General features: G+C 41.7%; 1 protein-coding gene across 1 annotated transcript in view; it reads left to right on the top strand.

Moving 5' to 3' along the window:
• Nucleotides 1-1,080: 1,080 nt before the first annotated feature.
• Nucleotides 1,081-26,912, top strand: part of LOC134349940 (melatonin receptor type 1B-like) — a 79,111-nt gene continuing 53,279 nt past the window's right edge. Inside the window, exons 1-2 of the mRNA XM_063054894.1 lie at nucleotides 1,081-1,180; nucleotides 2,039-2,155. Of these exons, the coding sequence (XP_062910964.1) occupies nucleotides 1,081-1,180; nucleotides 2,039-2,155 (217 nt within the window). The remainder of the gene's footprint in view (nucleotides 1,181-2,038; nucleotides 2,156-26,912) is intronic.

Below are 26,912 nucleotides of genomic sequence, written 5' to 3'. Positions count from 1 at the left end.
CTTTGTTCTGCTTTATTAATGCTCAATGCACTGTGTAAAGATTTGATCTGTATAAACAGTCTGCAGGAGAAGCTTTTCACTTTATCTTGGTTCATATGACAATAAACCAATACCAATAAATCAATACCAGTACTAAATAATCTTGCACGGGATTATCTATTAAAGTACGAACTTTAATTGCTAGCTAAATAGATTTCCCACTGGACTGAGTTTCCTATAAAATATATTTCATAACTGGTTGCTTCCGGTAATCCAGTCGGATTGACTTTTCTAAAGCACGGCACAGGAGACGTGCAGTAGATCCTCATACTTTGGTTTGCTTTGTTAACTATGGTTCAATTGGAGTGTTTCTTAATGTTCGCCCGCGGCACAGTCATAGCGACAACTTTATTCAACAGATGTAATCAGAACAGCACTGGTCTATTTGTTCAATGCACAAAATTAAAAAATACTTTCACCTTTCGTGCAGAAGGTAGTTTATTTTGAAATATATAGGACCAAGCACAAGGCATATATATTAACTGTACACTTTGGTCGAGAAAGTTCATTCGAGCACTGACATCCAGCAGCTTTGGACAACCTGTGAGGAACTATTCTCCAGTTACTTTCCAGTGACACCCCTCGGGGAATTTTTCTGCCTTTATTGGTTCTACCGAAATACAGGTACTCATCGCTGCGTTCAACAATTTGTGGCTAGAAAATGCCGTACAAGACAATATATCCCGAGGAGTTTCAGAAGTATCAGCAGAACAAAGTTTGTTGCCGAAACATCCTAAAGAGGCAAATCGTTGATCGAAGTGCCAAGTCTTAATGAATATCTTTAAAAGAAGGATTTCGAGGTAGCGATTTGAAAACCCATTCAAAAGCTACCCAGCATTATTTCCCGACAGTTCAGGCTAATTATTTATTGTTCTAAATCACCGCTCTCAAACCCGACAAATAACTTTAAACCTCTTTAAAACATTAGCCACAGCGACCTTATTTTCATTTCGGGTAGAGTATATTTCACTGGTTTATATCCCCCGCAGTGTCAGGCGGTCCAGCCAGTAGTATTCACACTGGAGCAATAAAACACACATTATGCATGGTTTCTGCTTCGTCAAAGAGCGCCGCAAGCCAGAGAGAATGTTTGGGGGAGCCGAGAGTGACCGTAGTATCTGTACCGGTGCTGGCGCAAGACAAACTGGGTAAGCAGCTAGACAGGTCATTGCTTTAAATCACTCACACACAATTGCATCTGTCAAACCTCCCCTCTTCTGTGGGGAAAAATATTTGCATCCAGTGACAGTTTCGGAGGTGAATATTTATATTCGTGAGTACTGCGTTTAGTTTTTAAATTTAAGGGCATTCCGCGCAGTGTGACGTTGACGCTGTGGGAAGAAGTGGTGTGTACATCACTCCCTGCCTTTCTCCACTCATTCTCCGTTCCGTTCACCCTGTCCCAAGCTCGAGGATAACTTGCTTCCTCTCCAGCATCCGGAGATGTGGACAATGCCCACGCGTGAATTTTTTCATAACTATCTGAATTGATCGGAGAGTATGGTTTAGAGATCGGAGCTCGCATCCTAATGTTTAGTACTGATAGAGTCGCTGCCACATCGCTTTAGACGAGCCCATAGACGGTCAGTCAAGAGTGACATCTCCAGAGGATTCTTGCTGGCGATCTGCGGCCAAGTTGCTGCCTTTAATTCACCCTTTCGGCGTGCAGAGAACAGATAGACAGGCATCCAGGGAAATAAGAGGTAGGCAGTCACGCCCTATTTCGAATTCATCAATATTGAATACATAACTAGCTGGCGTAACAGCCCTCCACACATTTAACACCTTCGCCTCTCCAGCGAGGTCAGTCCCTTCCAAATGGCAACAAGGCAGAAAACGTTTTGCTATACTTAGAAGTTTTCTTTCGTCACCCCCACCCCACCCCACCCGGTCAAAGCTGTGGGTGTGTGGCACAAACTTCCAGACATGCCAAAGAATGTCTCGCTGAGGAATTACTCGGCTTTCGCCTGGGCTCCCACGTTGGAAGGGCCTCCTCGCGCCGCCTGGGCTGTCACTGCGCTGTCCAGCGTGCTGATCTTCACCACGGCGGTGGACATTCTGGGCAACTTCCTCGTTATCGTGGCCGTCTTCAGAAATAAAAAACTCAGAAACACGGGTAAGTTGGATAATGCTTCGCACCACAGCGGCTTTACAGTCGATTCTCTTTGCAAACTTGTAAAATACTAAGCTCAATAGTCGCGCGACCCTGATTAGATAATTTTAAACTTTGCATTAAAACGGAACCCGATGACAGTGTGAATTTAGACCTAATGTGAATTTTGTATCTGTTATAGACCTAAGCCGCTTTCCCTGAAATAGAAATACGCACAGTTCTTTTAAAATATTACTCACTCCTGATTACAACATCTGCAACGAATAAGTGCGAGCAAATACTACACAGTGGATAAATAGTTGTATACAAAAGTATCATGACTGAAACTATCTATACAAGCAGGGTTCAGATAGAAAGAGGGGAAAAGTGCACATACAAATATTGAAGGGGGCCCGTTAAGTGCTGCAGACTGATCTCCTCCACGCCTCTTAGCTGTGGCAACGACTGCGGACAGTCCTGAGGGGCCCTCCGCCCTTGCCTTCCTGGAGCTAGTTTTACTAAACAGTTACAGAACACTGAAAACCAGTATTGCGGGCTATTGAATCTACATGCCTTGTTCTTGACTAGCGGAGAAAGTGTAAAAAACAAAATATATTTATAAGAGGGTGGGTGTGGGGTAGAGAGAATGGTATAATAAATTGCAATTTTCTTTACTAAAATCATGTATTTCTAAAATACAATCCAAGAGCCAAAGTTTTACTGTTCAGCAACCGTTGTTACTTAAATCTTTGTGACACCAGCAGCTTTTGGATTTTTAGTAATGTAACTCATTAGTTTTCATTATTTATCGCTAGTTTGGAAAAGATCCAAAATACTTTTCCTCTCTTTGTGTTGCTCTGATAATTATAGTAGTTACGTAACAGTCTTACAATCATCAGTGACATCTGTCATCAGTACTGCTCTGTTCCAGGTTGTACCATGAAGATAGAATAATACAGAAAGTAATTTACCATATATAAAAATAATCTATATACAAGGAAAATAGTAATCATAAAGAAGATTAATTATGTGAGTAAATGGGCTTAACTTGAAGGCTGAATGAAAAAATTGTAATAAATAGAAACACCCATCTGAAGTCACACCAAAGCCATCATAGAAGTGGACAATTACCCAGTTGCCTCAAAATATGTAAGCATTTTGTTTTATTATTGCTCACCATCTGCATTCTTATAATGTCATCAGTTAAAAATTAATTTCCAGTTATTTTGTCTTATTTGTATATTGTATGCAATATGCAGTACTAATATTTAATCAGTGTCCATGCATACAATGATGTGTTCAAATAAGGCATGTTGTATTCCACAAACACACATCGAGAAGTACATGTAATTCTGATGAATACTCTTCTCGAGCTTACAGCCTGGTACAGCTATCAATTTTAACCAATGTTTCAATGAGAAACTCTGCTATCTTTACCAGGGATGATGCCTGGGCATGTCTAGTCCAGTGGTATTTAGACCCCTGTGTCCATCCCTCCTTTTTGGTTAGTCCTCATCCGATCAGGTTTCCACTGACCCACATTATCTATAATCAAATTCCAGTCTTTGAGAAGATGGCAGAGTTTGTCATCGAAATATCTGTTAAGGTCAATACTTGCACCCACCCAGAAGCCCAAGAAGAGTTTATTTATCACATACACTGAAAAAGAACTAGATCCCTCTTCACATGTAATTTTGCTTTATTTTAATACTATTGTGCAGTACTTTGTTATGCATGGGACTGTGTTTCCAGCAATTCTATATCTTTGTAGGTATTCTTAAGTATATAAAAATACTAGATTCTTCCATCTCATGTTGTAGAATAATCTTTGTGGATGAGCTTTGCAAGAGAAGACTGCATGGCATGAACTTGTGAACTCACATAGAAGAAGGAACTATCTACAGTATATCAGTTGACTCATACACCAAAGTTGTTCCAACTATTATAGATTGAAAGGCCATGAAAGTAGTAAAAGATGCCCTCATAATCTCCTTCTATCGTGCAGAAGTATACGCATTCTGAAAGCAAGCAAGATCACCAATGTGATAACTTCAGAAGTAATAACAGGTTCAGGGACTGGGCCATTTCAAAATCCAGTTCAGACAATAAAGACATAGAAACATAGAAAACCCACAACACAATACAGGCCCTTCAGCCCACAAAGCTGTGCTGAACATGTCCTTACCCATGGGTTACCCATAGCCCTCTATTTTTCTGAGCTCTATGTACCTGTCCAGGAGTCTCTTAAAAGACCCTATCATATTCACCTCCACCACCATCACCGGCAGCCCATTCTACGCACTCACCACTCTCTGCGTAAAAAACTTACCCCTGACATCTCTTCTGTACCTACTTCCAAGCACCTTAAAACTGTGCCCTCTCATGCTAGCTATTTCAGCCCTGGAAAAAAGCCTTTGACTATCCATATGATCAATGCCTCTCATCATCTTATACACTTCTATCAGGTCATCTCTCATCCTCTGTCGCTCCAAGGATAAAAGGCAGAGTTCACTCAACTTATTCCCATAAGGCATGCCCCCCAGCCCAGGCAACAATCTGAGAGACAATGCAATCCAACAGCCTTCAAGAACAGTTACTAGACCATGTATTAGACAAATAATTAAACTACAGCATATTCTCCTGTGGTTGCAAAGCACCCAGGTAAGTTGCAAAACACATGTCACACAAGTGAAAGCTAGAGAATGCCAAACCCTGTACTGAAATGTGCTCAAGACCACTGCATTAGGATGGACTGAAATTTATATGTGCTGGGAGAAGTTCCATAAGATTTTGATTAATACATATCACGATCAGGATCAAGAAAACTGACGAAGAATGAATGAATGAATGAATGAACATTCCTACATCAACAGGATACATTGTTTATTTGTTATGTAATAAGCCTATTTACACTATATTTAAAAGAAACTGTACAAAGCTGTATCATTTAAATATATCACAAAATATTTTTGAGTATTTTATTTGGTTTTGAATATTACATTTTAAAGCACTCCGTGATTCCACTGTTTTGGCCAGACTGGTGATATGAATCATAGTTCGAGAGAAAAGCTAAGCAAAAGTAAAATAGTTAATCAAGACACCATGACTTTTCGCAAAGCCTATATGTCTTGCTCATTTTAGATGGTTTGGGAAAGATTGAGTATTTAGAAAAGATTTTTTAGCAGTTGTATCTTCGATTATATTCATTAGCCTTCTTACAACTTTACCTCTTAACCCCTGTTTATTGCTGCCTTCTTTGAGTTCTCTATATTGGTGACGCCTTGGATGGTGCAAGTATGGTGCATGCACAAGTCTCGATCAAGCAGGACTCTGGGACACCTAAGGTGTAGCCTTAAAGGAATTTTGAAACTTAAGCTCAAGACTACAGCAGCCAGTAGGGACTCAAAACCTGATAATGATGTGAAACTGAGAGCTGCTCTGCCATTCCATCGTGGCTGATCTTGCATCCCACTCAACCCCATACACCTGCCTTCTCACCATATCCTTAGATGCCCTGACTTATCAGGAAATGATCAAAGATATGCATGGATTTGGCCTCCACCACAGTCTATGGCAGAGCATTCCACAGATTCACTACTCTCTGGCTAAAACAAAATTCCTCCCTACCTCTGTTCTAAAGATTCTCCCCTCAATTTTGAGGCTGTGCCTTTTAGTTCTGGATACCCCCACCATGGGAAAAATCCTCTCCACATCTACCTCATCTAGTCCTTTCAACATTCGGCAAGTTTCAATGAGATCTCCCTGCAATCTTCGAAATTCCATTGAGTATAAGCCCAAAGCTGCCAAACGTTCCTCATATGTTAGCCCTTTCTATCCTGATATCATTCTTGTGAACCTCCTCTGGACTCTATCCAATGACAACATCCTGTCTGAGATGTGGGGCCCAGAACTGTTGACAATAACCCACGTGCTGCCTGACTAATGCCTTACGAAGGCTCAGCACTGTCTCTTTGCTTGTACATCATATTCCCCTCGAAATAAATGCCAGCATTGTCTTTGCCTTCTTTACCACAGACTCAACCTGTAAATTAACATTCTGCGAGTCTTAAACAAGGACTCCCAAGTCTCTCTTCACGTTTAAAGTTTAAACCCTTCTCTCTATTTAGATGTTAGTCTGCAGTATTTTTCCTTTTACCAAAGTACATTACAGTATCATCCATTTCCCAATACTGTATTCCATCTGCCACTTTTTTGTCCATTCTTTCAATTTGTCTAAGTCCTGCTGCAATTGCATTGCTTCCTCAGCGCTACCTCCTACCCCTTCAACTATCTTCGTATAATCCACAAATTTTGCCACAAAGCCATTAATTCCATTATCTAAATCATTGACTAACAATGTAAAAAGCAGCGATCCCAATACTGACCCCTGAGGAACACCACTAGTCACTGGCAGCCAACCAGAAAAGATGAGGAGGAACTGCTTTTCCCAGAGAGTGGTGAATCCATAGAATTCTCTGCCCAATGAAGCAGTGGAGGCCACCTCTGTAAACATATTTAAGATAAGGTTGGATAAATCTTTGCAAATTAGGGGAATTAAGGGTTATGCAGAAGATCAGCCAAGATCTTATTGAATGGCAGAGCAGGCTTGACGAGCCAGATGGCCCACTCCTGCTCCTATTTCTTATGTTCTTATGGATGTGACCTTAAGAAATAGTGTCTCATCTTCAGACTAGGTGAGAAACAGGAGTGAGTGCTGAATTCAACAATTTAGAATAACTAATATTTTCCACTTGTATCAGAATGGGCCAGGTTTGATAAATGGTCATCAACATGTAACAGTAATTACATTATTACATTTTCCTCTCTTTATTGTTGCCGCCTGGCCTGATGATATCTCCAATATTGTCTTTTAGTTCAGATTTCCAAATTAGTTTATTATACGCAAACCATTTTAATTTCACATTGTGGACTGAATAATAACTGTGGTCCATATATTTCGGTCCTTATCCTTTCTTATGTTTCACACTTCCTTTTTTAGGCTCATTCATGTCCATCTCCAGTTCAACTGCAATCTTGAATCTTGAAGTTCACGTTGGCACCTACCACTTGTGTACTTGTGTCATACAATCTCTCCTGATTTCCACCCCTTCATGACCATTCACTTTGTTTTCTCCATCCTTCCGATTTTTCTCTGCAAAATAAAACATGTTTGATTTCGAAGTTTCCTAGTTCGGGTTTTCGGTCATTAACCTGAAGTATTAGGTATTGCCTGATCTTCAAAGCCAAACTTCAAAACCTGGGCCTCCGTACCTCCCTTTGCTAGTGGATTGTTAACTTCCTGCACTGACTGGGAGACCACAGTCATTGCATATCAGTTATAATATCTCTTCCTTGTTGACAATTAACACAAGCACATCTCAAGCATGCACTCTTAGCCCACTGTTCTACTGATGCAACAGCCCTGACTGTGTGGCTATGCATAACTCAAACAATGGCAGCACTGTTGTTTGTAGAATCTCAAATGGCAACAAGATGGTGAATAAGAAGTAAGCTGTATCAGATGGTTAAGTAGTGTTACAAAAACAAGCTCAGACTCATCGTCAGCAAGACCAAGGAATTGGACTTCAGGGAGAAGATGTTGAGAGAGCCCACACCAGTCCTCATTGAGGGGTCAGCCATGAAATAAGTGAGCAGCTTCAAGTTTTTGGCTGTCAGTATCTTGGAGCATCTATCCTGAGCTCAGCACATTGGTGCAAAGCTCGACTTTGTTAGGAGTCTGAAGAGGTTCAGTAGGTCACCAAAGCCTCTTACAAATTGCTAGTGATACACAGATTCTGGATGGTTGCTCCACCATTTCATGTTGAGTCTCCATTGCACAAGATCACAATATGTTGTGAAGGTTGGAAATCCAGCCGGATGCATCAGGGGCACAACCTTCACAACATCGAGCACATCTTCAGGAAGTGGTGCCCCAAGAAGCTGCTTCTATCACCCTCACCATGTCCTCTTCTCATTACTAACATTAGGGAAGAGAAGCAGGAGCTGGCTAGTCACGCACAATAATTCAGAAATAACTTCTTCTCCTTTGCCAAATGATTTCCAAACAGTCCATAAGTTCATGAACACTACCTCATAATTTCTTCTTTTCTGCACGATTTATTTTTATTATTTATAATCTTTGCACTGTTATGCTGCAGATTTCACATAATAAATCCTGATTTCGATTCTGATCGGCTGAGTACTTGTAATTTTTTATTTTGTTTTCACTGTGTTTTTTCAGCATCTGTATTTTGAGACAAATATGTGTGCTGCTTAATGCTGCTTAAAGAGAATGACGAATAAGGTACATGAAAAGCAATTGAGTTACAATTTTCTGAGGTGAAAGTGATCCCCAAATTGTGTGTGATCAGTGGATTTTTCCACTAACAATGAACATTTAATGCCTTTGTATCTTGGTGCACCATTTGAAATGTATAGTAAAGTTTGTATTCTGTTTGAAATCTCCAATGCCCTTTAATAACACGAGGAAATGACCTATTATTTTCAGCACACAAGAATAAATCTTCACCTCTGCTTTGTGATTCATTTTGTCGAAATATAATGCTTATATGACAGGTACTACAAGCAGAAGTTGCAAATTTGTTACTCCAAATGTTAGTGTTTAATTTTTATGACTAAATTAAATATTATCAGTGCATACACCTGTCAATATGTATCCATCCTGGCTACTGAATCATCGCTATATCCCTAGGATAACTAAGCAGTGGGTAGGACCATTGAAGGAAAAAAGAGGGAACATGCAATTGGAGGTGGAGGATGTGGGTGAGGTCTGAAATGAACATTGTGCATTAGAAATTACTAAGGAGGAGGACGTGGAAGATGGTGAGATCAGTGTGGAGCATACACACTGTTAGGGCATTTTGAGATAGATGGGAGGTAGTGCGGGGTTTCTTAAAGAACATTAAGGTGGATTTGTCCCCAGGGCTTGATGGGATATATCCTAGGTTATTGAGCGAGGCAAGAAATGAGATACTGTGTCAGTGTTACAGTTGAACAAAGGGGACTATGGAGCCATGAGGGAGGAGCTGGCCAAAGTTGACTGGAAAGATACCCTAGCAGGGATGACAGTGGGACAACAATGGCAGGTATTTCTGGGAATAATACAGAAGGCACAGGATCAGTTCATTCCAAAGAGGAAGAAAGGTTCTAAGGGGAATAAGGGGTGACCGTGGATGACAAGGGAAGTCAAGGACAGTATAACAATTAAAAAGAGGAAGTACAATGGAGCAAAGATGAGTGGGAAGCCAGAGGAGTGGGAAACTTTTAAAGAGCAACAAAGGATAACTAATAAGGCAATACGGGGAGAAAAGATGAGATATGAAGTCAAGCTAGCCAAGAATATAAAGGAGGATAGTAAAAGCTTCTTTAGGTATGTGAAGAGGAAAAAATTAATTAGGACCAAAGTTGGGCCCTTGAAGACAGAAACGGGTGAATTTATTATGGGGAACAAGGAAATGGCAGACGAGTTAAACAGGTACTTTGGATCTGTCTTCACTAGGGAAGACACAAACAATCTCTCAGATGTAATAGTGGCCGGAGGAGCTAGGGTAATGGAGGAACTGAAGGAGATTCACGTTAGGCAGAAAATGGTGTTGGATAGACTGATGGGATTGAAGGCTGATAGATCCCCAGGGCCTGATGGTCTGCACCCCAGGGTACTTAAGGAGGTAGCTCTAAAAATTGTGGATGCATTGGTAATCATTTTCCGATGCTCTATAGATTCAGGATCAGTTCCTGAGGTCTGGAGGGTAGCTAATGTTATCCCACGTTTTAAGAAAGGAGGGAGAGAGAAAACAGGGAATTATAGATCAGTTAGCCTGATTTCAGTGATGGGGAAGATGCTGGAGTCAATTATAAAGGATGAAATAGCGGCACATTTGGATAGCAGTAACAGGATTAGTTCAAGTCAGCATGGATTTACGAAGGGGAAATCATGCTTGACTAATCTGGAATTTTTTGAGGATGTAACTATGAAAATGGACAAGGGAGAGCCAGTGAATGTAGTGTACCTGGACTTCCAGAAAGCCTTTGATAAGGTCCCACATAGGAGATTCGTGGGCAAAATTAGAGCACATGGTATTGAGGGTAGGGTACTGACATGGATAGAAAATTGGTTGGCAGACAGGAAACAAAGAGTAGGAATTAACAGGTCCCTTTCGGAATAGCAGGCAGTGACTAGTGGGATACCGCAAGGCTCAGTGCTGGGACTGCAGCTATTTACAATATACATTAATGATATAGATGAAGGGATGAAAAGTAACATTAGCAAATTTGCAGATGACACAAAGCTGGGTGGCAGTGTGAAATGTGTGGAGGATGTTGTGATAATGCAGGATGACTTGGACAGGTTGAGTGAGTGGGCAGATGCATGGCAGATGCAGTTTAATATGGATAAATGTGAGGTTATCCACTTTGGTGGCAAGAACAGGAAGGCAGATTACTATTTGAATAGTGTCAAGTTAGGAAAAGGGGAAGTACAATGAGATCTAGGTGTCCCTGTTCATCAGTCACTGAAAGTAAGCATGCAGGTACAGCAGGCAGTGAAGAAAGCTAATGGCATGTTAGCCTTCATAACAAGGGGAGTTGAGTATAGGAGCAAAGAGGTCCTTCTGCAGTTGCATAGGGCACTGGTGAGACCACACCTGGAGTATTGTGTACAGTTTTGGTCTCCAAATTTGAGGAAGGACATTCTAGCTATTGAGGGAGTGCAGTGTAGGTTCATGAGGTTAATTCACGGGATGGCAGGACTGTCATATGTTGAAAAATTGGAGCGATTGGGTTTATATACACTGGAACTTAGAAGGATGAGAGGGGATCTGATCGAAACATATAAGATTATTATGGGATTGGACACGCTAGAGGCAGGAAACATGTTCCCGATGTTGGGGGAGTCCAGAACCAGAGGTCACAATTTGAGAATAAGGGGTAGGCCATTTAGAACGGAGTTGAGGAAAAACTTTTTTCATCCAGAGAGTTGTGAATCTGTGGAATGCTCTGCCTCAGAAGGCAGTGGAGGCCAATTCTCTGGATGCTTTCAAGAAAGAGTTAGATAGAGCTCTTAATGATAGCGGAGTCAAGGAATATAGGGAGAACGCAGGAACGGGGTACTGATTATGGATGATCAGCCATGATCACAGTGAATGGCAGTGCTGGCTCAAAGAGCCGAATGGACTACTCCTGCACTTACCGTCTATTGTCTATTGAGATTGCTGGGGTCATGTCCTCTTGAGCCACAAATGACATCTTAGAGCACTGGAGAAAAGCTAATGCTTTTTTCAGTATTCAAGAAGGGAAATATGGATAATGCTGGAAGCTATAGACTGGTGAGTATCATGTCAGTGGTAGGGAAGTTACCCAGGAGGATTCTTATGGATAAGGTAAGTCATGTCTTACTAATGATTGAATTTTTTAAGGACGTGATAAAAATGATTGATGAAGGTTGAGCTGTGGATATTATCTACATGGATTTTAGTAAGCCATGAGACAGGTCCCTTTATGGGATGTTCATCCAGAAGATTAAGATGCCATCTATGGTAAATTAGCCATCTGGATTCAGAATTGGCTTGTCTATAGAAGACAGAGGGTAATTGTCAATAGGACTTATTCTGGCTTTGATTACTAATGCAATTAGATCAACACAGCATCATCAGCTGGAGAGCCTGTTCCTGTGCTGTACTATTTTCCATGTTCTTTGACTCTAAAGTATCTTTGTAAGCATTGTACAGTTATTGTGCTTCGTCTTATTACATATAGAACATTACATTAGGAAAAAAATGTTGTTTGCTTATCAAATCACCCAAAAGAGCTGTCTTTAGTCCCAAGGGTCTTTATGATGCTTGGTTAAACTTGTAAAGCCTGTTCTAAACACCACAAACTTGTCATTGAGACAACAGCTATCCTTTAAAGTTCTCCACCAGTAAATGCTTCAAATGCTGGATATCTCCTACAAAAATGAAATTAATGAATTACTCAGCATGTCAGGCAGCAAGTGTGGATGGAGAAAATACAATAAGTAGACTGGATCATGCTAATTAGTAGTGCTACAGAGAACTGCTTGTTAGTTGCAATGTGAATATTGGTGCTTTCTGGATTTCCATGCTGGTATACCTCAGTACAAAAGTATAAAGTGTGCTAGAGTTCAGACACGACGCACTTAACCTCTTGTTCTGTCCAATTACTACTATATTCTCAACCTGCTGGGCCAAGGAATTGAATATTCTTCTTCTGTATTCCTCAGCGTTACCTTACCACGGCTGGTACATCTAAGCATGACCCTTTTCTATTTCATGGGATTTCTGACCTCCAGTAATATGTGGTTTGCTTCTTCTGAATTGTTTTAACTAATGTTAATATTTTTCTAATTATCAGCAGAAACTTTGGAAACAGTGGGAAAGGCCTTCTGGCGTTATGAATCACTAAAAGGCTATCAGGGCAGTTAAGGGGCAGGGCTTTGTGATACTGACAATATGCTGCAAACTGTACATCTCAGACAGGAGATTGTGACTGTGAAGATAGGATGTGGGTGCGTGGAACAGTAACTGTCAGGTAATGTGCAGTGTGAATCCAATATACCGTTAAGTATCAAGCCATGATCTTTTGCTGAGGTCTGTGGTAAAAATTATATATGTATTCATACATTTTCAGAAATTATGTTTTATCTTTTATTGTAGTAGTAACCATACAGAAGATTCTCAATGTAATATTTCTATTTCTTTCTCTACTAAGCAGTTTACCTTTTACATCAGTAACTATGATCCAATTGGAAAATTATCATGTATTTCTAAATAAAATCATCTACATTTTAACTCAAGTTTTATTTCTCATGGCTGGAATATTCTTGTTCATATTTTTATTGAGTACTTTAGATATGTGGAATTTCAGTAATGCTGATAAACATTGAAACCTTGCAATGACTTATTCATTGTAAAATTGTCTCTGCATTTCTGTCCACTCGCTTTGATTTCTATGCAGGTGATTGAATAATATGGTGTTCCTGTAGTCTTCACACAAGATTAACAGCAGATTACTCACAGCTGAGTCAAAGCAGTTCCTGAACATATTTTTACTCCTATGTTCTTTGGCTGGTTCTGCAAATATCAAACAAAATGCACCAGTGTCAACTGCACATCCAAATACTTTTCTCTCCTGTTGTGGGCAGCTCTGCCTTGAAGTTCAAGCAATAACTTTAGTAGAGACCAGATAATGTCATGGTCCTGTCCCTGAAGTCTGCATTCTGGTTCACAGTCCGCTTCATCAATCCTTATTCCAGGTTTTCCGGTTTTCCCATGTCCTGTTGTGTGCCTTAATTGAGGCACATGATTCTCATTTTGGGCTGACTACATAAACAACTCCTGGCTTCAACTTCAGTTGCTGGACTGTTCCCTTCCCTTCCCATTCCTTCTGAAGCCTTGCCCGTAACCTCTGTCTGAAGCCTTGGCCTGAAGACTTGCCTGCAACCTCCCCTGTATCGCTGTCAGGTTCTACTGCCGGAGCAAGACCAGAGCCTTGCTGTGTCTTGATAAGGAACTGTCTTTCATTGTTTGGAACTGTCTCTTTGTGTCCTCGCCTTCGCTAGGTAGGTCCGGCCGTTTGCCGCCACCTTGAGTTGGGAACTGTCTCTGTGTCCACACCTTCGCTAGGTAGATCCGGCCGTTTGCCGCTACCTTGAGTGGAGATCTGTCTCTCAGTGTTCTGTGTATGAGTCCCGGCCCTACGTCCCCCTCCCTAGGAGGGGTCCTGACTCTGTGTAGAGCCCCGGCCCCAAGTTCTGTTCCCAAGGAGGGGTCCTGGCTCTGTGTTCCATGTTCCTGTTCTCCCTTGACCAAGGCTCTGCATTCCTGTTCTCCCTTGACCAAGGCTCTGCATTCCTGTTCTCCCTTGACCAAGGCTCTGTGTTCCTGTTCTCCCTCGACCAAGGCTCTGCGTTCCTGTTCTCCCTCGACCAAGGCTCTGTGTTCCTGTTCTCCCTCAACCAAGGCTCTGTGTTCCTTTTCTCCCTTGACCAAGTCTGAGCTTCGTGTCCTCATCCAGTTCTGGTGCCTTGTCCTGCCCAGGAGTCTCACGTCCAGTCCTGTTGCCTTGCCACGTCTTGTCCTTGGCTAGATCAGGAGTCCGAGCCTGAGTCAAGACCTAGGTTCCAGGTCCCTGTCCAGTCTCTGGCTCGGAGTCCTTGTCCAGGTTCCAAGTCCCTAGTTCCTCGTCCAGCTCCCGCTTTCCTAGTCTAGTCCTAGCCCAGGCCCTGTATCCTAGTCTCATCCAGGGCCTGTGTCTTGTCCAGCATTGTTTCTTCCCCACTTCCCTGCTTTCTTGACCCACCTAGTCCTGTTCCTAGTACATCAGTGTCTGTGTCTTGCATTTGGGTCCACCACCAACACCCCCCGTTATGACAGAAAACTTGTCACCTGCACATAAAGTTTAGAATCATATTTTTGCTTCAATTTCTTTTTGAAAAAGGGATGGATATTTGTACCTTGGCCAATTTTCTTCTTTGCTTGAACTCCTACCCATCCTGTTCATGTTGCTTCAAATATCATTTGATTATTTATCTGTTTGATAATCCCAGCAGTAGCTTGAATGAAATGCAGCTTGTTATACTTCACATCTACAAAGCAACATGCTGAGTCAAGTATTCTGTATAGGTCATGCTTTTAATCTGGAGAATATTAAAGTACTTCTCAGCTTCAAAACAGTTCTTTAAACTTGCATGTTTAGAGGCAGTTGCAAGCGTGAATTTCGACAGGCTGTTTTCCGGCAAAAGTGTACTTAGTAAGTGGGAGGCAGCCAAAAGTGAAATTTTGAGAGTATAAAGTTGCATATGCTTGTCAGAATAAAAGGTAAAAATAACGGGTTTAGAGAGCCTTGGTTTTCAAAGGATATTGATATCCTGGTTAGGAAAAAAAGGAGCAGTATAGCAGGTATAGGCATATAGGAACAAATAAGGTGCTTATGGAGTATAGGAAATGCAAGAGAACACTTAAGAATGAAATCAGGAGGGCCAGAAGAAGGCATGAGGTTGCCTTAGCAGACAAGGTGAAGGAGAATCCTAAGGGATTATACAGATATGTTAAAAGCAAAACAATTGCAAGGGACAAAACTGGTTCTCTGGAAGATCAGAATGATAATCTATGCGTGAAACCAAGAGATGGGCTATTTTTTTTGCATCTGTTTTTACTCAGGAGAAAGATACAGAGTCTATACAAGTGAAGCAAAGCTGGATCAACTTCGTGGACCCTATACAGATTATAGAGGAGGAGGTGTTTGCTGTCTTGAGGCAAATTAGGGTGGATAGATCCCCAGGGCATGACAAAGTGTTCTCTTAGACCCTGCGGGAGGCAATTGTAGAAAATTGTCGGGGCTCTAGAAAAGAAATTTAAAACATCTTTAGCAACAGGTGAGGTGCAGAGGATTGAAGGGTAGCCAATGTTGTTCCACTGTTTTAGAAAGGCTCTAAAAATAAACCAGGAAATTATAGGCTGACATCAAGATTGAGCATTTGGATAGACATGGACTAATCAGGGAAAGTCAGCATGGCTTTATGCATGGTGGACGATGTCTGACCAATCTTATAGAGTTTTTTTGAGGGAGTTACTAGGAAAGTTGATGAAGGCAAAGCAGTGGATGTTGTCTACATGGACTTTAGCAAGGCAGTTGACAAGTTCCCACATGGAAGGTTGGTCAATGTTCAGTTATCAGCTTTCAAGATGAGGTAGTAAATTGGATTCAACATTGCCTACACAGGAGAAGCCAGAGAGTGGTAGTAGGTGGTTGCCTCTCTGTCTGGAGGCCTGTGACTAGTGGAGTGCTGCAGGGATCAGTGCTGGGTCCATTGTTGTTTGTCTTCTATATCAACAGTCATGATAATAATGTGGTTAACTAGATCAGCAAGTTTGCTGATGACACCAAGACTGGGGGTGTAGAGGACAGGAAAGGAGACTCTCATGACTACCAGTGGGATTTGGGCCAGTGAGAAAAATGGGCTGAAAAATGGCAGATGGAATTTAATACAGACAAGTGCAAGCTATTATATTTCAGTACAACCAACCAAAGTAGATCTTACACAGTGAACAGTAGGGCACTGAAGAGTGCCATAGAGCAAAAGGATCTGGGAATATACATCCATAATTCATTGAAAGTGGAGTCACAGGTAGAGAGGGTCATAAAGAAAGCTTTTGGCATATTGGCCTTCATAAATCAATGTAGTGAGTACAGGAGATGGGATGTTATGCTGAAGCTGTATAACACATTGGTGAAGGATAATTTTAATTATAGTGTGCAGTCTTGGTCACCTACCTACAGGAAAGATGTAAATAAGGTTGAAAGAGTACAGAGAAAATTTACAAGGATTTTGCTGGGTCTGGAGGACCTGAGTTATATGGGAAGATTGAATACGTTAGGAAATTATTGCTTGGAATACCGAAGACTGAGAGGAGATTTGATGGAGGTATACAAAATTATGAGGTGTGTAGATAGGATAAATGCAAGCAGGCTTTTACCACTGAGGTTGGGTGGGACTTTAACCAGAGGTCATGGGTTAAGGGTGAAAGGTGAAAAGTTTAAGGGGAACATGAGGGGAATCTTCTCTCAGAGGGTTGTGAGAATATGGAGTGAGCTGCCGGTACAAGTAGTGCATGTGAGCTCAATTTGGATAGGTATATGGATGGTAGGGGTATGGAGGGCTATGATCCCGGTGAAGGTCAATGGGAGTAGGCAGTTTAAATGGTTCAGTATGGACTAGATGGGCTGAAGGGTCTGTTTCTGTGCTGAACGTTTTCTATGACTCCATGTGCACCAACTTTCCTCTGTGATCAATGTAAGCGGTGTTCAATGCACTGTTCCTCCTTGCTCAAATTCATGTTCACTGCTTTGATCTAATGTTGTTATATTGATTATTGTTTGATCAAATCATTAAAGTTTTGCAGACACAATTCTTGAAAATCAAAAGCCTTGTGGTTCGGGGAATGCTAGCAAATGAGATTTAAGGGAAAATGAAGTTTTACAAGTTATTTGATGGACTCCAATGGTGATTAAAGAAATAACTTTCCATGATGAGTTTGCTGTTCAAAGCTATTAGTTATATTTTTTGAGATTATTGACTAGCAGATAATTATATTTTAATTTCCTTGAATTGTAGCAAAGACCGTATGGCCCAATCGCTTTCATCCAGCACTATCAGCTCTTCTTTCTAAGCAGTTAATTATCAACTGGATGTATAATTAATTCACTTATATCTCTGCTCTCACATAAAATTCAAAACTTGAAACACTTTCTCTATGGTAACCTTATTAATTTCAATGGTCCCTTAGCTAATCATTGACAAGTGGGTGAAACATGTAGCTTCTGCTCAGAATGTGAGAGATCGGGGCACGAGTAGGCCTTGCAGCCCATTCAGCCTGTCCTGACATTCAATACAATGATGACTGATCTGGCAGGGGAATCAGTTCCACCTACCTGCATTTTCCCCGTAACCCTTAATTCCACTGCTATGCAAAAATCTATCAAACCGTGTCTTAAATATATTTAATGTGGCAACGTCTACTGCTTCCCTGGGCAGAGAATTCCACAGTAATGCACACAAGATGCTGGAGGAACTCAGCAGGCCAGGCAGTATGTATGGAAAAGAGTAAACAGCTGACGTTTTGGGCTGAGACCCTTCATCAGGACTCACAGATTCAGTACTTCCTTGGAAAAGCAGTTTCTGCTAATCTGTGTTCCCAATCTATTCCCCTGAATCTTGAGGTTTATGTCCGCTAGTTTTAATCTCATGTGCCTATGGAAACAACTTGCCTGGCTAGATCCTATCTACCTCTTTCATGACTTTATATATTTCTATAAGATCCCCTCTCATTATTCTGAATTCCTGTGAACATATTTCCAAATGACACAATCACTCCTCGTAGGTTACCACCCTCATCTCTGGAATCAACCTCTTGAACTTCCTCTGCATGGCCTTCAAAGCCAGTATGCCTTTCCTCAAGTAAGGAGACCACAACTGCACTCAGTATTCCAGATGTGGCTTCACCAGTACCCTGTACAGATGCAAATAAGACCATAAGATACAGGTGTCCCCTGCTTTTCGAACTTTCGCTTTACGAAACCTCGCTATTACGAAAGACCTACATTAGTTACATGTTTTCGCTAACAGAAGGTGTTTTCACTGTTATGAAAAAAGGCAGCGCACGGAAAAAACAGCGTGTGATAAAAGGCAGCGTGCGCCCTGAGCAGCCAAGCTCCGCCTCCGGAACTGCAATCTCGCCAGTATTGCTTAAACACGTACCTGTGAGCAACCGTTCGCAAGATGAGTTCTAAGGTATCGGAAAAGCCTAAAAGAGCTCGTAAGGATGTTACACTTAGCGTAAAACTAGATATAATTAAGCATTTTGATCGTGGTGAACAAAGTAAGGACAAAGTGAGTTTGGCTTGTGGAAGTTGACGAAGATCATGTTGAAGAGGTTTTGGCATCCCATGACCAAGAGCTGATAGATGAAGAGCTGATGCAATTGGAAGAGGAAAGGATAACAATCGAAACCGAATGCAGTAGCGAACAGACCGAAAGTGAAGCCGTCCAGGAACTGAATGTGAAGCAACTGCGTGAGATTTTCGTTGCAATTGACAACAATGATTGCAGAAAAGTACGACTTTAGTTTTGAAAGGGTATATAGGTTTAGGGCATATTTGCAGGATGGTTTGAGTGCTTACAAAGAACTGTATGATAGAAAAATGGCGTGGCTAAGCAGTCAAGCATACTGTAGTTTTTCAAGCCTTCCACAGCAGACGATGAACCTCGACCTTCGACATCGAGGCAGGCAGACATAGAAGAAGATGACCTGCCTGCCCTGATGGAAACAGACGACGATGAGATGACATCCCAGTGTCCCACCACCCCAATCCCCGGGCTGTGGACCGATACATTGCCGTGGAGAACGCAGCAGTAGCTGGGACGCACCAAACACATCTTTAAGAAAAAAAGCTGAAATAAACAAGCTAATTAATTAGGTGCCACCCGGCATGTAAATGTTGGCCCAGATCAGAGGCAATTGCCGATTGTGTCGCCTCTGATCTGGGCCGACATTTACCTGCCGAGCGGAACCAAATTAATTAGCTTGTTTATTTTGTTTCTTTTCTCAAAGATGTACTGGGTGTGTCCCGGCTACCGCTATACCACTGCATTCTTCGCGGATCGGTATCAGTTGGTGGCCCAAAGGGTGGGAGCCTCTGCACCACCTCAACCTCCAACGACCCAGCCTAACACACCATCATCAGTGTGCTCGGCGTTGTCTTCCCAATTCCGGTAAGTGATACTACACTGTACATACATTATTTCTACTTTATATAGGCTGTATATCTTTATGCATTACTTGGTATGATTTGGCAGCTTCATAGCTTAATGGTTGCTGGAGAGAGTGTTTCTGCCGAGAGCGCTTGCGTGAGATTTTCGCTACAGAGAACAGTGCGGCAATGATTGTAGAAAAGTATTTCTACTTTATATAGGCTGTGTATTTATCATATCATTCCTGCTTTTACTATATGTTACTGTTATTTTAGGTTTTATGTGTTATTTGGCATGATTTGTTAGGTTATTTTTTGGGTCTGCAAACGCTCACAAATTTTTCTCATATAAATAAATGGTAATTGCTTCTTCGCTTTATGACATTCCAGCTTACAAACCATTTCATAGGAACGCTTTACCTTCGGATGGCGGGGGAAACCTGTATAGGAGCAGAATTAGGCCATTTGGTCCATTGAGCCAGTTCATCATGGTTGATCCAATCTCCTGCCTTCTCCCTGTATCCCTTCATGCCCTGACCAATCAAGAATCTATCAACCTCTGCCCTACATATACATAAAGACTTGGCCTCCACAACTGCCTGTGCAAAGACTTCCACAGATTCACCACCCTCTGGCTAGAGAAATTCTTCCTCATCGCTGTTCTAACAGGACACCCCTTTATTCTGAAGCTATGTACTCTAGTCCTAGACTCTCCCATCATAGGAAACATCCTCTCCACAACCACTCTATCAATGCCTTTCACCATTCAATAAGTTTCAATGAAGTTATCCCTCATCCTTCTGAACGCTTGTGAGTACAGGCCCAGGGCCATCAAAAGCTCTTCACATGTTCAGTCCTGGAATCATTTTCATGAAGCTCCTTTGAATCCTCTCCAGTTTCAGCACATTCTTTCTTAGATAAGGGGCCCAAAACTGCTCAAAATACTTCAAGTGAGGCCTCACTAGTGCTTTATAAAGTTTAGCGTTACATCCTTGCTTTTATATTCTCATCTTCTTCAAATGAATGCCAACATCACATTTGCCTTCCTCACTGGAGACTTAATCTACAATTTAACCTTTAGAGAGTCCTGCATAGGGAGTCCCAAGCTGCTTTGCACCTCAGCTTTTTGTATTTTCTCTACATTTAGAAAATAGTCAACTCTTTCATTTCTTCTACCAAAGTGCTTGACCATATATTTCCCAACATTTCCTTCTGCCATTTCTTTGCCCATTCTCTTAATCTGTCTAAGTCCATCTGTAGCCTCTCTATTTCTTCAAAACTACCTGCCCTCCACTTATCTTCATACTGTTTGAAACTTTGTAATAGAGCTATTAATTCTATCATCCAAATCATTGACATATAACATAAAAAAAAATCAGTTCCAACACAGACCCCTGTGGAATACTACTAGTCACTGGCAGCCAATAAGAAAATGCTCTCTTTATTCCCACTCTTTGCCTCCTGCCAATTAGCCACTGCTTTACCCATGCCAGAATCTTTCCTGTAATACCATATGTTTGTAGCTTGTTACATGTGTGGCACATTGTCAAAGGCCTTCTGACAATCCAAGGGCACAATATCAACCAATTCCCCTTTATCTACCCTGCTTGTTATTTCTTCAAAGAATTCCAATAGATTTGCCAGGCAAGATTTTTCCCTTGAGGAAACCATGCTGATTACGACCTATTTTATCATATACCTCCAAATACTCTGAGACTTCATCCTTAATAATTGACTCCAACATCTTCCTAACCTCTGAGGTCAGACTAACTGGCCTATATGCTTTCTTCTGCCTCTTTCCCTACTTGAAGAGTGGAGTGGAATTTGCAATTTTCCAATCTTCTGGACCATTCCAGAATCTAGATCATTACTAACACTGCCACAATCTCTTCAGCCACCTCTTTCAGAACCCTGGGGTGTGCACCATTTGGTCTCCCTAGTAGTGGTAATTTCACACATTTCACTACCTCTGTTGCCTGGAACTTCCACCATACTGCTGGTGTCTTTCACAGTAAAGAATGATGCAAAATACTCAATCAGTTTGTCTGCTATTTCCTCGTTCCCCCATTACTACCTCTCCAGCATTGTTTTCCAACTGTCCAATACCCACTCTCGCCTCTCTTTTACACTTTATGAATCTGAAGAAACCTTTGGTATCCTCTTTAATACTATTGGCTAGCTTACTTTCAGATTCCATCTTTACCTTCTTAATGACCTTTTTATTTACCTTCTGTTGGTTTTTAAAGGCTTCCCAATCCTTCAACTTCCCACTAATTTTTCCTCTATTATATGTCTTCTCTTTATCTTTTATGTTGGCTTTGACTTCTCTTGTCAGCCATGGCTGTGTCATCTTACCTTTAGAATACTTTTTCCTCTTTGGGAAGTATATATCCTGTGCCTTCTGAATTGCTTCCAGAAATTCCAGGCATTGCTGTTTTGCTGTCATCCCTGCCAGTGTTTTTTTTTGCAATCAATTCTGGCCAACTTCTCTCTTATGCCTCTGGAATTCCCTTTACTCCACTGTAGTACTGATACATCTGACTTTAGCTTCTCCTTCTCAGATTTTAGGGTGAATTTGATCATATTAGCATCATGTTTCCCTAAGGATTCTTTTACCTTAGCTTCTCTAATCAATTTTGGTTCATTGCACAACACCCAATCGAGAATAGATAATCCCCTAGTCAGTTCAACCATGAGCTCCTCTAAAAAGCCACCTCATAGGCATTCTAGAATTTCCCCCTCTTGGAACCCAGCACCAGCATGATTTTCCCAATTTACCTGCATATTGAAATCCCCCTTGACTGCTGTAACTTTGCCCTTGGTGTGTCTTCTTTGTCTCCTGTAGTAATTTGTAGACCACATCCTTACTACTGTTTGGGGGTCTGTATACAACTCCCATCAGCGTCTTTTTACCCTTGCAGTTCCTTAGCTCCATCCACAATGATTCGATGCCTTCCGACCCAATGCCACCTCTTTCCAATAATTTGGTTTCATTTTTTATCGACAGAGCAACGCCGTCACCTCTGCCTTCCTGCCTGTCATTTCGAGACAATGTGTATCCTTGGACTTTAAGCTCCCCCCTATAATCTTCTTTCAGCCTTGATTCAGTGATGCCTACAACATCATACCTGCCAATCTGTAACTGTGTTACAAGTTCATCTACCTTATTTCACATACTGCACGCATTCAGATATAACATCTTCAGTCCCGTATACACCCTTCTTGATTTTGTCCGCCTTTTACATTGCAACTCATCCTTTTGACTGCAATTTTGCCCAGTCTCCTCACTATATCACCTCTTTTGTAAACTAGCTGCCTCATCTTTAGCACTATCATCTGCCTTTCCTACGAATCTTCTTGCATTGAAATATATGCAGCTCAGGACACTAGTCGCACCATGCTCAACCTTTTGATTCCTAACCTTGTCTGAGGTCTTACCAACATCTGCCTGCACAATCTCTCCACTAACTGTTCTGGCATTCTGGTTCCCATCTCCCTGCAACTCTAATTTAAAACCCTCCAGAGAGCATTAGCAAACCTTCCAGCTGAGATATTAGTCCCTGCCCAGTTCAGGTGCAAACCGTCCATTCTGTACAGGTCCCACCTTCCCTGGAAGAGAGCCCAATGATCCAAAAAATCTTATGCCCTCCCACCTGCACCAGTTCCTTAGCCACATATTAAACTGTGTGATCTTCCTAGGTCTGGCCTCCCTAGCACATGACATGGGTAGTAATCCTGCGATCACAACCCTGCAGGTCCTGCCCCTTAACCTAGCACCTATTTCACTGAGTTCCCTATGTAGAACCTTGTCACTCATCCTACCCATTTCATTGGTACTTACATGGACCACGATGTCTGCCTGTTCACCATCTCACTTGGGAATGCTGACGACTTGATTTGAGATATCCCAGACCCTGGCACCCAGGAGGCAACATAACATATGGGAATTTTATTCTCGCCCACAGAACCTCCTGTTCGTCCCCTAACTAACAAATCCCCTATCAGCATGGCTTTCCTCTTCTGCCGCATTCCATTCTGAGTCACAGAGCCTTTCTGCTCTTAAATTCAATCCTTCTAATAATGAAGGTAAGCATTCCATTTGCTTTCTTGATAACCTGTTGCACCTGCAAATTCACCCTTTGATAGATAGATAGATATACATTATTGATCCCGAGGGAAATTGGGTTTCGTTACAGCCGCACCAACCAAGAAAAGAGCATAAATATAGCAATACAAAAACCACAAACAATCAAACAACAAAATGCAAACTATGCCAGATGGAAATAAGTCCAGGACCAGCCTATTGGCTCAGGGTGTCTGACCCTCCACGGGAGGAGCTGCAACGTTCGATGGCCACAGGCAGGAACAACCTCCCGTGACGCCCAGTGTTGTATCTCGGTGGAATATGGCCGGAGTCCAACAGCAAAAAGTTCAATATCCGGTCTACAAACACGTTCCTCAATCGTAATATGACCCGGATTGCACCATCCGTTGTTAACCAGAACAGTAAGCACCCAACTCCTTTACGCTTACCGCTCTCAGTGCACTTCCAGTCAGCCCGAACGGTCTGGAAGCCGTCTATGGAAAAGATTTGATCGGGTATGTCCTCGTGCAGCCCCGTTCCAGTAAAACACATAACACTGCACTCCTGAAATGTTCTCTGACTCCTGGCTAGCGCCGTCAACTCATCCATTTTATTACCCACTGAACTCCTCTTCTCCATAAGTCTCTGTTGTCTCGACCCGGTCCTCTTTCCTCGCCTTTGTGATCCCCCTCTGCATCCTCTGTGTGTTTTCCTCCAGATTTCAGCCGGGGTGTCCGCCGCTCTGCTTGCTAAACCGGCTGACATAAGCGCAATCAGCTGGTCCCTGGAATAAACAATGCGACCATGCTTCTGCCCCGCTAATGAGACATGTCGGAATGTAACTATTTCCAGCGCTAAAAACCCAAATACAACTCTCTCTACCAGCATGTTAGAGAGAGTGCAGCTTCAACGTGTTACCGTGAAAAAAAAATACAAAAAGTAACGTAAGTTAAAAAGTAAGAAGAAAAAAGTAAAAATACTCATCGGAATGGCTGTAACAGGCTGCATGCACGACCGGCGCATGCGCACTAAAGATTTGCACTCCCAAATCTCTCTGCACAACAGCACATTGCAATCTTTCACCATTTAAGAAATAACCTGCTCTTCTAGCTTTGCTTGCTAAGTGAATGAATGAACTTTAATATCATTTAATATCATTGTACTCCATCGACCAGACCCTTGCTCACTCACTTATTCTATTTATGTCACTCTGCAGACTCTCCACATCCTCTGCACAATTTGCTTTTATACTCAATTTAATGTCATCATCAAACTTAGACACACTGTACTTGATTCCCTGTTCCAAATTATTAACGTATAGTATATCGTGAACTTTTGTGGATCCAGCACTGACCACTGCAGTACTCTGCTCTCCGTTGACTGCCAACCAGAAAAATAGCTATTATCTAAACTTGAGAAAATCTACAGATGCTGGCAATCCAAGCAACACACACAAAATGCTGGAGGAACTCAGCAGGTCAGGCAACATCTATGGAAAAGAGTAAACAGTCAGTGTTTTGGGCCGAGACCCTTCATTAGGACAGGGAAGGAAGGGAGAAGTCAGAGTAAGAAGGTGGGGAAGGGGAGGAAGAAGTACAAGTAGTCAGGTGATAGGTGAAACAGGGTGAGGTGAAGGGGTGAGTTCAAGAGCTGGGAAGTTGATTGGTGAATGAGGTAAAGGTCTGGAGAAGGGGGAATCTTACAGGAGAGGGTAGAAGATCATGGAAGAAATGGAAGGGGGAGGAGCACAGAGGGAGGTGATGGGCAGGTAAGGAGATAAGGTGAGAAAGGGAAACAGGAATGGGGGAATGGTGAAGGAGGGTGGCCGTCTGGAAATTCGAGAAATCGATGTTCATGCTGTCAGGTTGGAGGTTATGCAGACAGAATTTAAAGCGAAGCTCCTCCAGCCTGAATGTACCCTCGTTGCAGCAGTAGAGGAGGCCATAGACCAGCCTTTCTCAATATTTTTGGCCTGGAAGAACCCTTGAAATAATTTTCAGGTCTCAAGGAACCCTTGTGTAAAAATTATTATATCTACAGCTCACAGAATGTTAGCATGATCAATAAGTTGTAGATATAATAATCCAAAAATATTTGCCAATGCTCTATAGTAGTGGTCACCAACCCTTTTAAGCCCAAGATCCCCTACCTCGACCTCAGTGAAAGGCAAGATCTACCTACTAAATCGTTTAGAGAAAAAAACAGCTCAGATTGTACTTCCAATTTGAGGCCTTTTATTTGGGCAAATTGTATTTGAATTATACAAAATACTTTTGTCAAACTTTCAAATTAATTCAAACAAGAAAACACTGTAACTAGCATATCAAACAGGCCATAGCTGTCTTTCTTTAAGAATATTACAGTACTTCACACCTTTAATTCTAAGTTTCATTATTTAATTTTATTTCAACATGAAAAATAAATGAATAAAAATTGACTGTTGCACTCAGTGTGATGACTGGGGCTGAATACTTTCTGCTAGTTCCCTGAAATTTGGCTCACAACTACAGACAGCCAGTCTGAGACAGTCTGTGAGGTGTAGGGTTGCCAGCTGTCCCATATTTTCCCCGCTAAGGTAGAACGTTCCTATGAAACCTTTTGTGCCGAAATGCTTTACGCCGAAGAAGCAATTATCATTAATTTATATGGAAAAAAATTTTGATCGTTCCCAGACCCAAAAAAATAACCTACCAAATCATACCAAATAACACTTAAAACCTAAAATAACACTAATATATAGTAAAAGCAGGAATGATATGATAAATACATAGTCTATATAAAGTAGAAATAATGAAAATTAAGCCAAAACCGATTGGTGGGGTAAAGAAATGAAATCAGCATGTACGCGCATGTGCACACAGGTGCCCGCGCAAGACTTCATGGTCATGGTAGTCTTTCTCGGGGTAAACACAAATATCCCGGGATTTGACTGCTAATTTTGTCCGTTATTTGGGAGTGAGAAAGTTGGCAACCCTACAGAGGTGTCTGTCAGTAAGTGAGCTCCTGTACTTAGATTTAATAATTTTCATCTGTGAAAATACAATTTCACATAGATGTTGACCCGAAGTAGGCACTGAATTAGTGGTATAAAACCAACGTGCACACCGTGCAGTGCTTGTCCCCATCAGTAGTAATTGCCACCAGTTTATGAATGGGGATGTCATTTTCACGGACATTTTTTTAAACTCATTGTAAACATCCTCACCTCTCGTTCTTTCCTTTAATTGCAAACGAGTGAGGAAGTCCTCCTTTGTTGTAAAATCCTGGAAAGCCATTCTGACAAATACAACAAGCTGAGCTGTTTGCATTACATCCAAGGATTCATTGAACTGTAGTGAAAAATATTCACGTCCTCTGACGGTGACTCTATGCTCCTTGTCACTGTTGCAGGGCCAAGCGGTATATTACGTA

This window comes from Mobula hypostoma, chromosome 7 (assembly GCF_963921235.1).
Source record: "Mobula hypostoma chromosome 7, sMobHyp1.1, whole genome shotgun sequence".
Lineage (NCBI taxonomy): Eukaryota > Metazoa > Chordata > Chondrichthyes > Myliobatiformes > Myliobatidae > Mobula > Mobula hypostoma.
The sequence above is the reverse complement of the archived record's forward strand: the minus strand, read 5'-3'. Positions and strand labels throughout refer to the sequence as shown.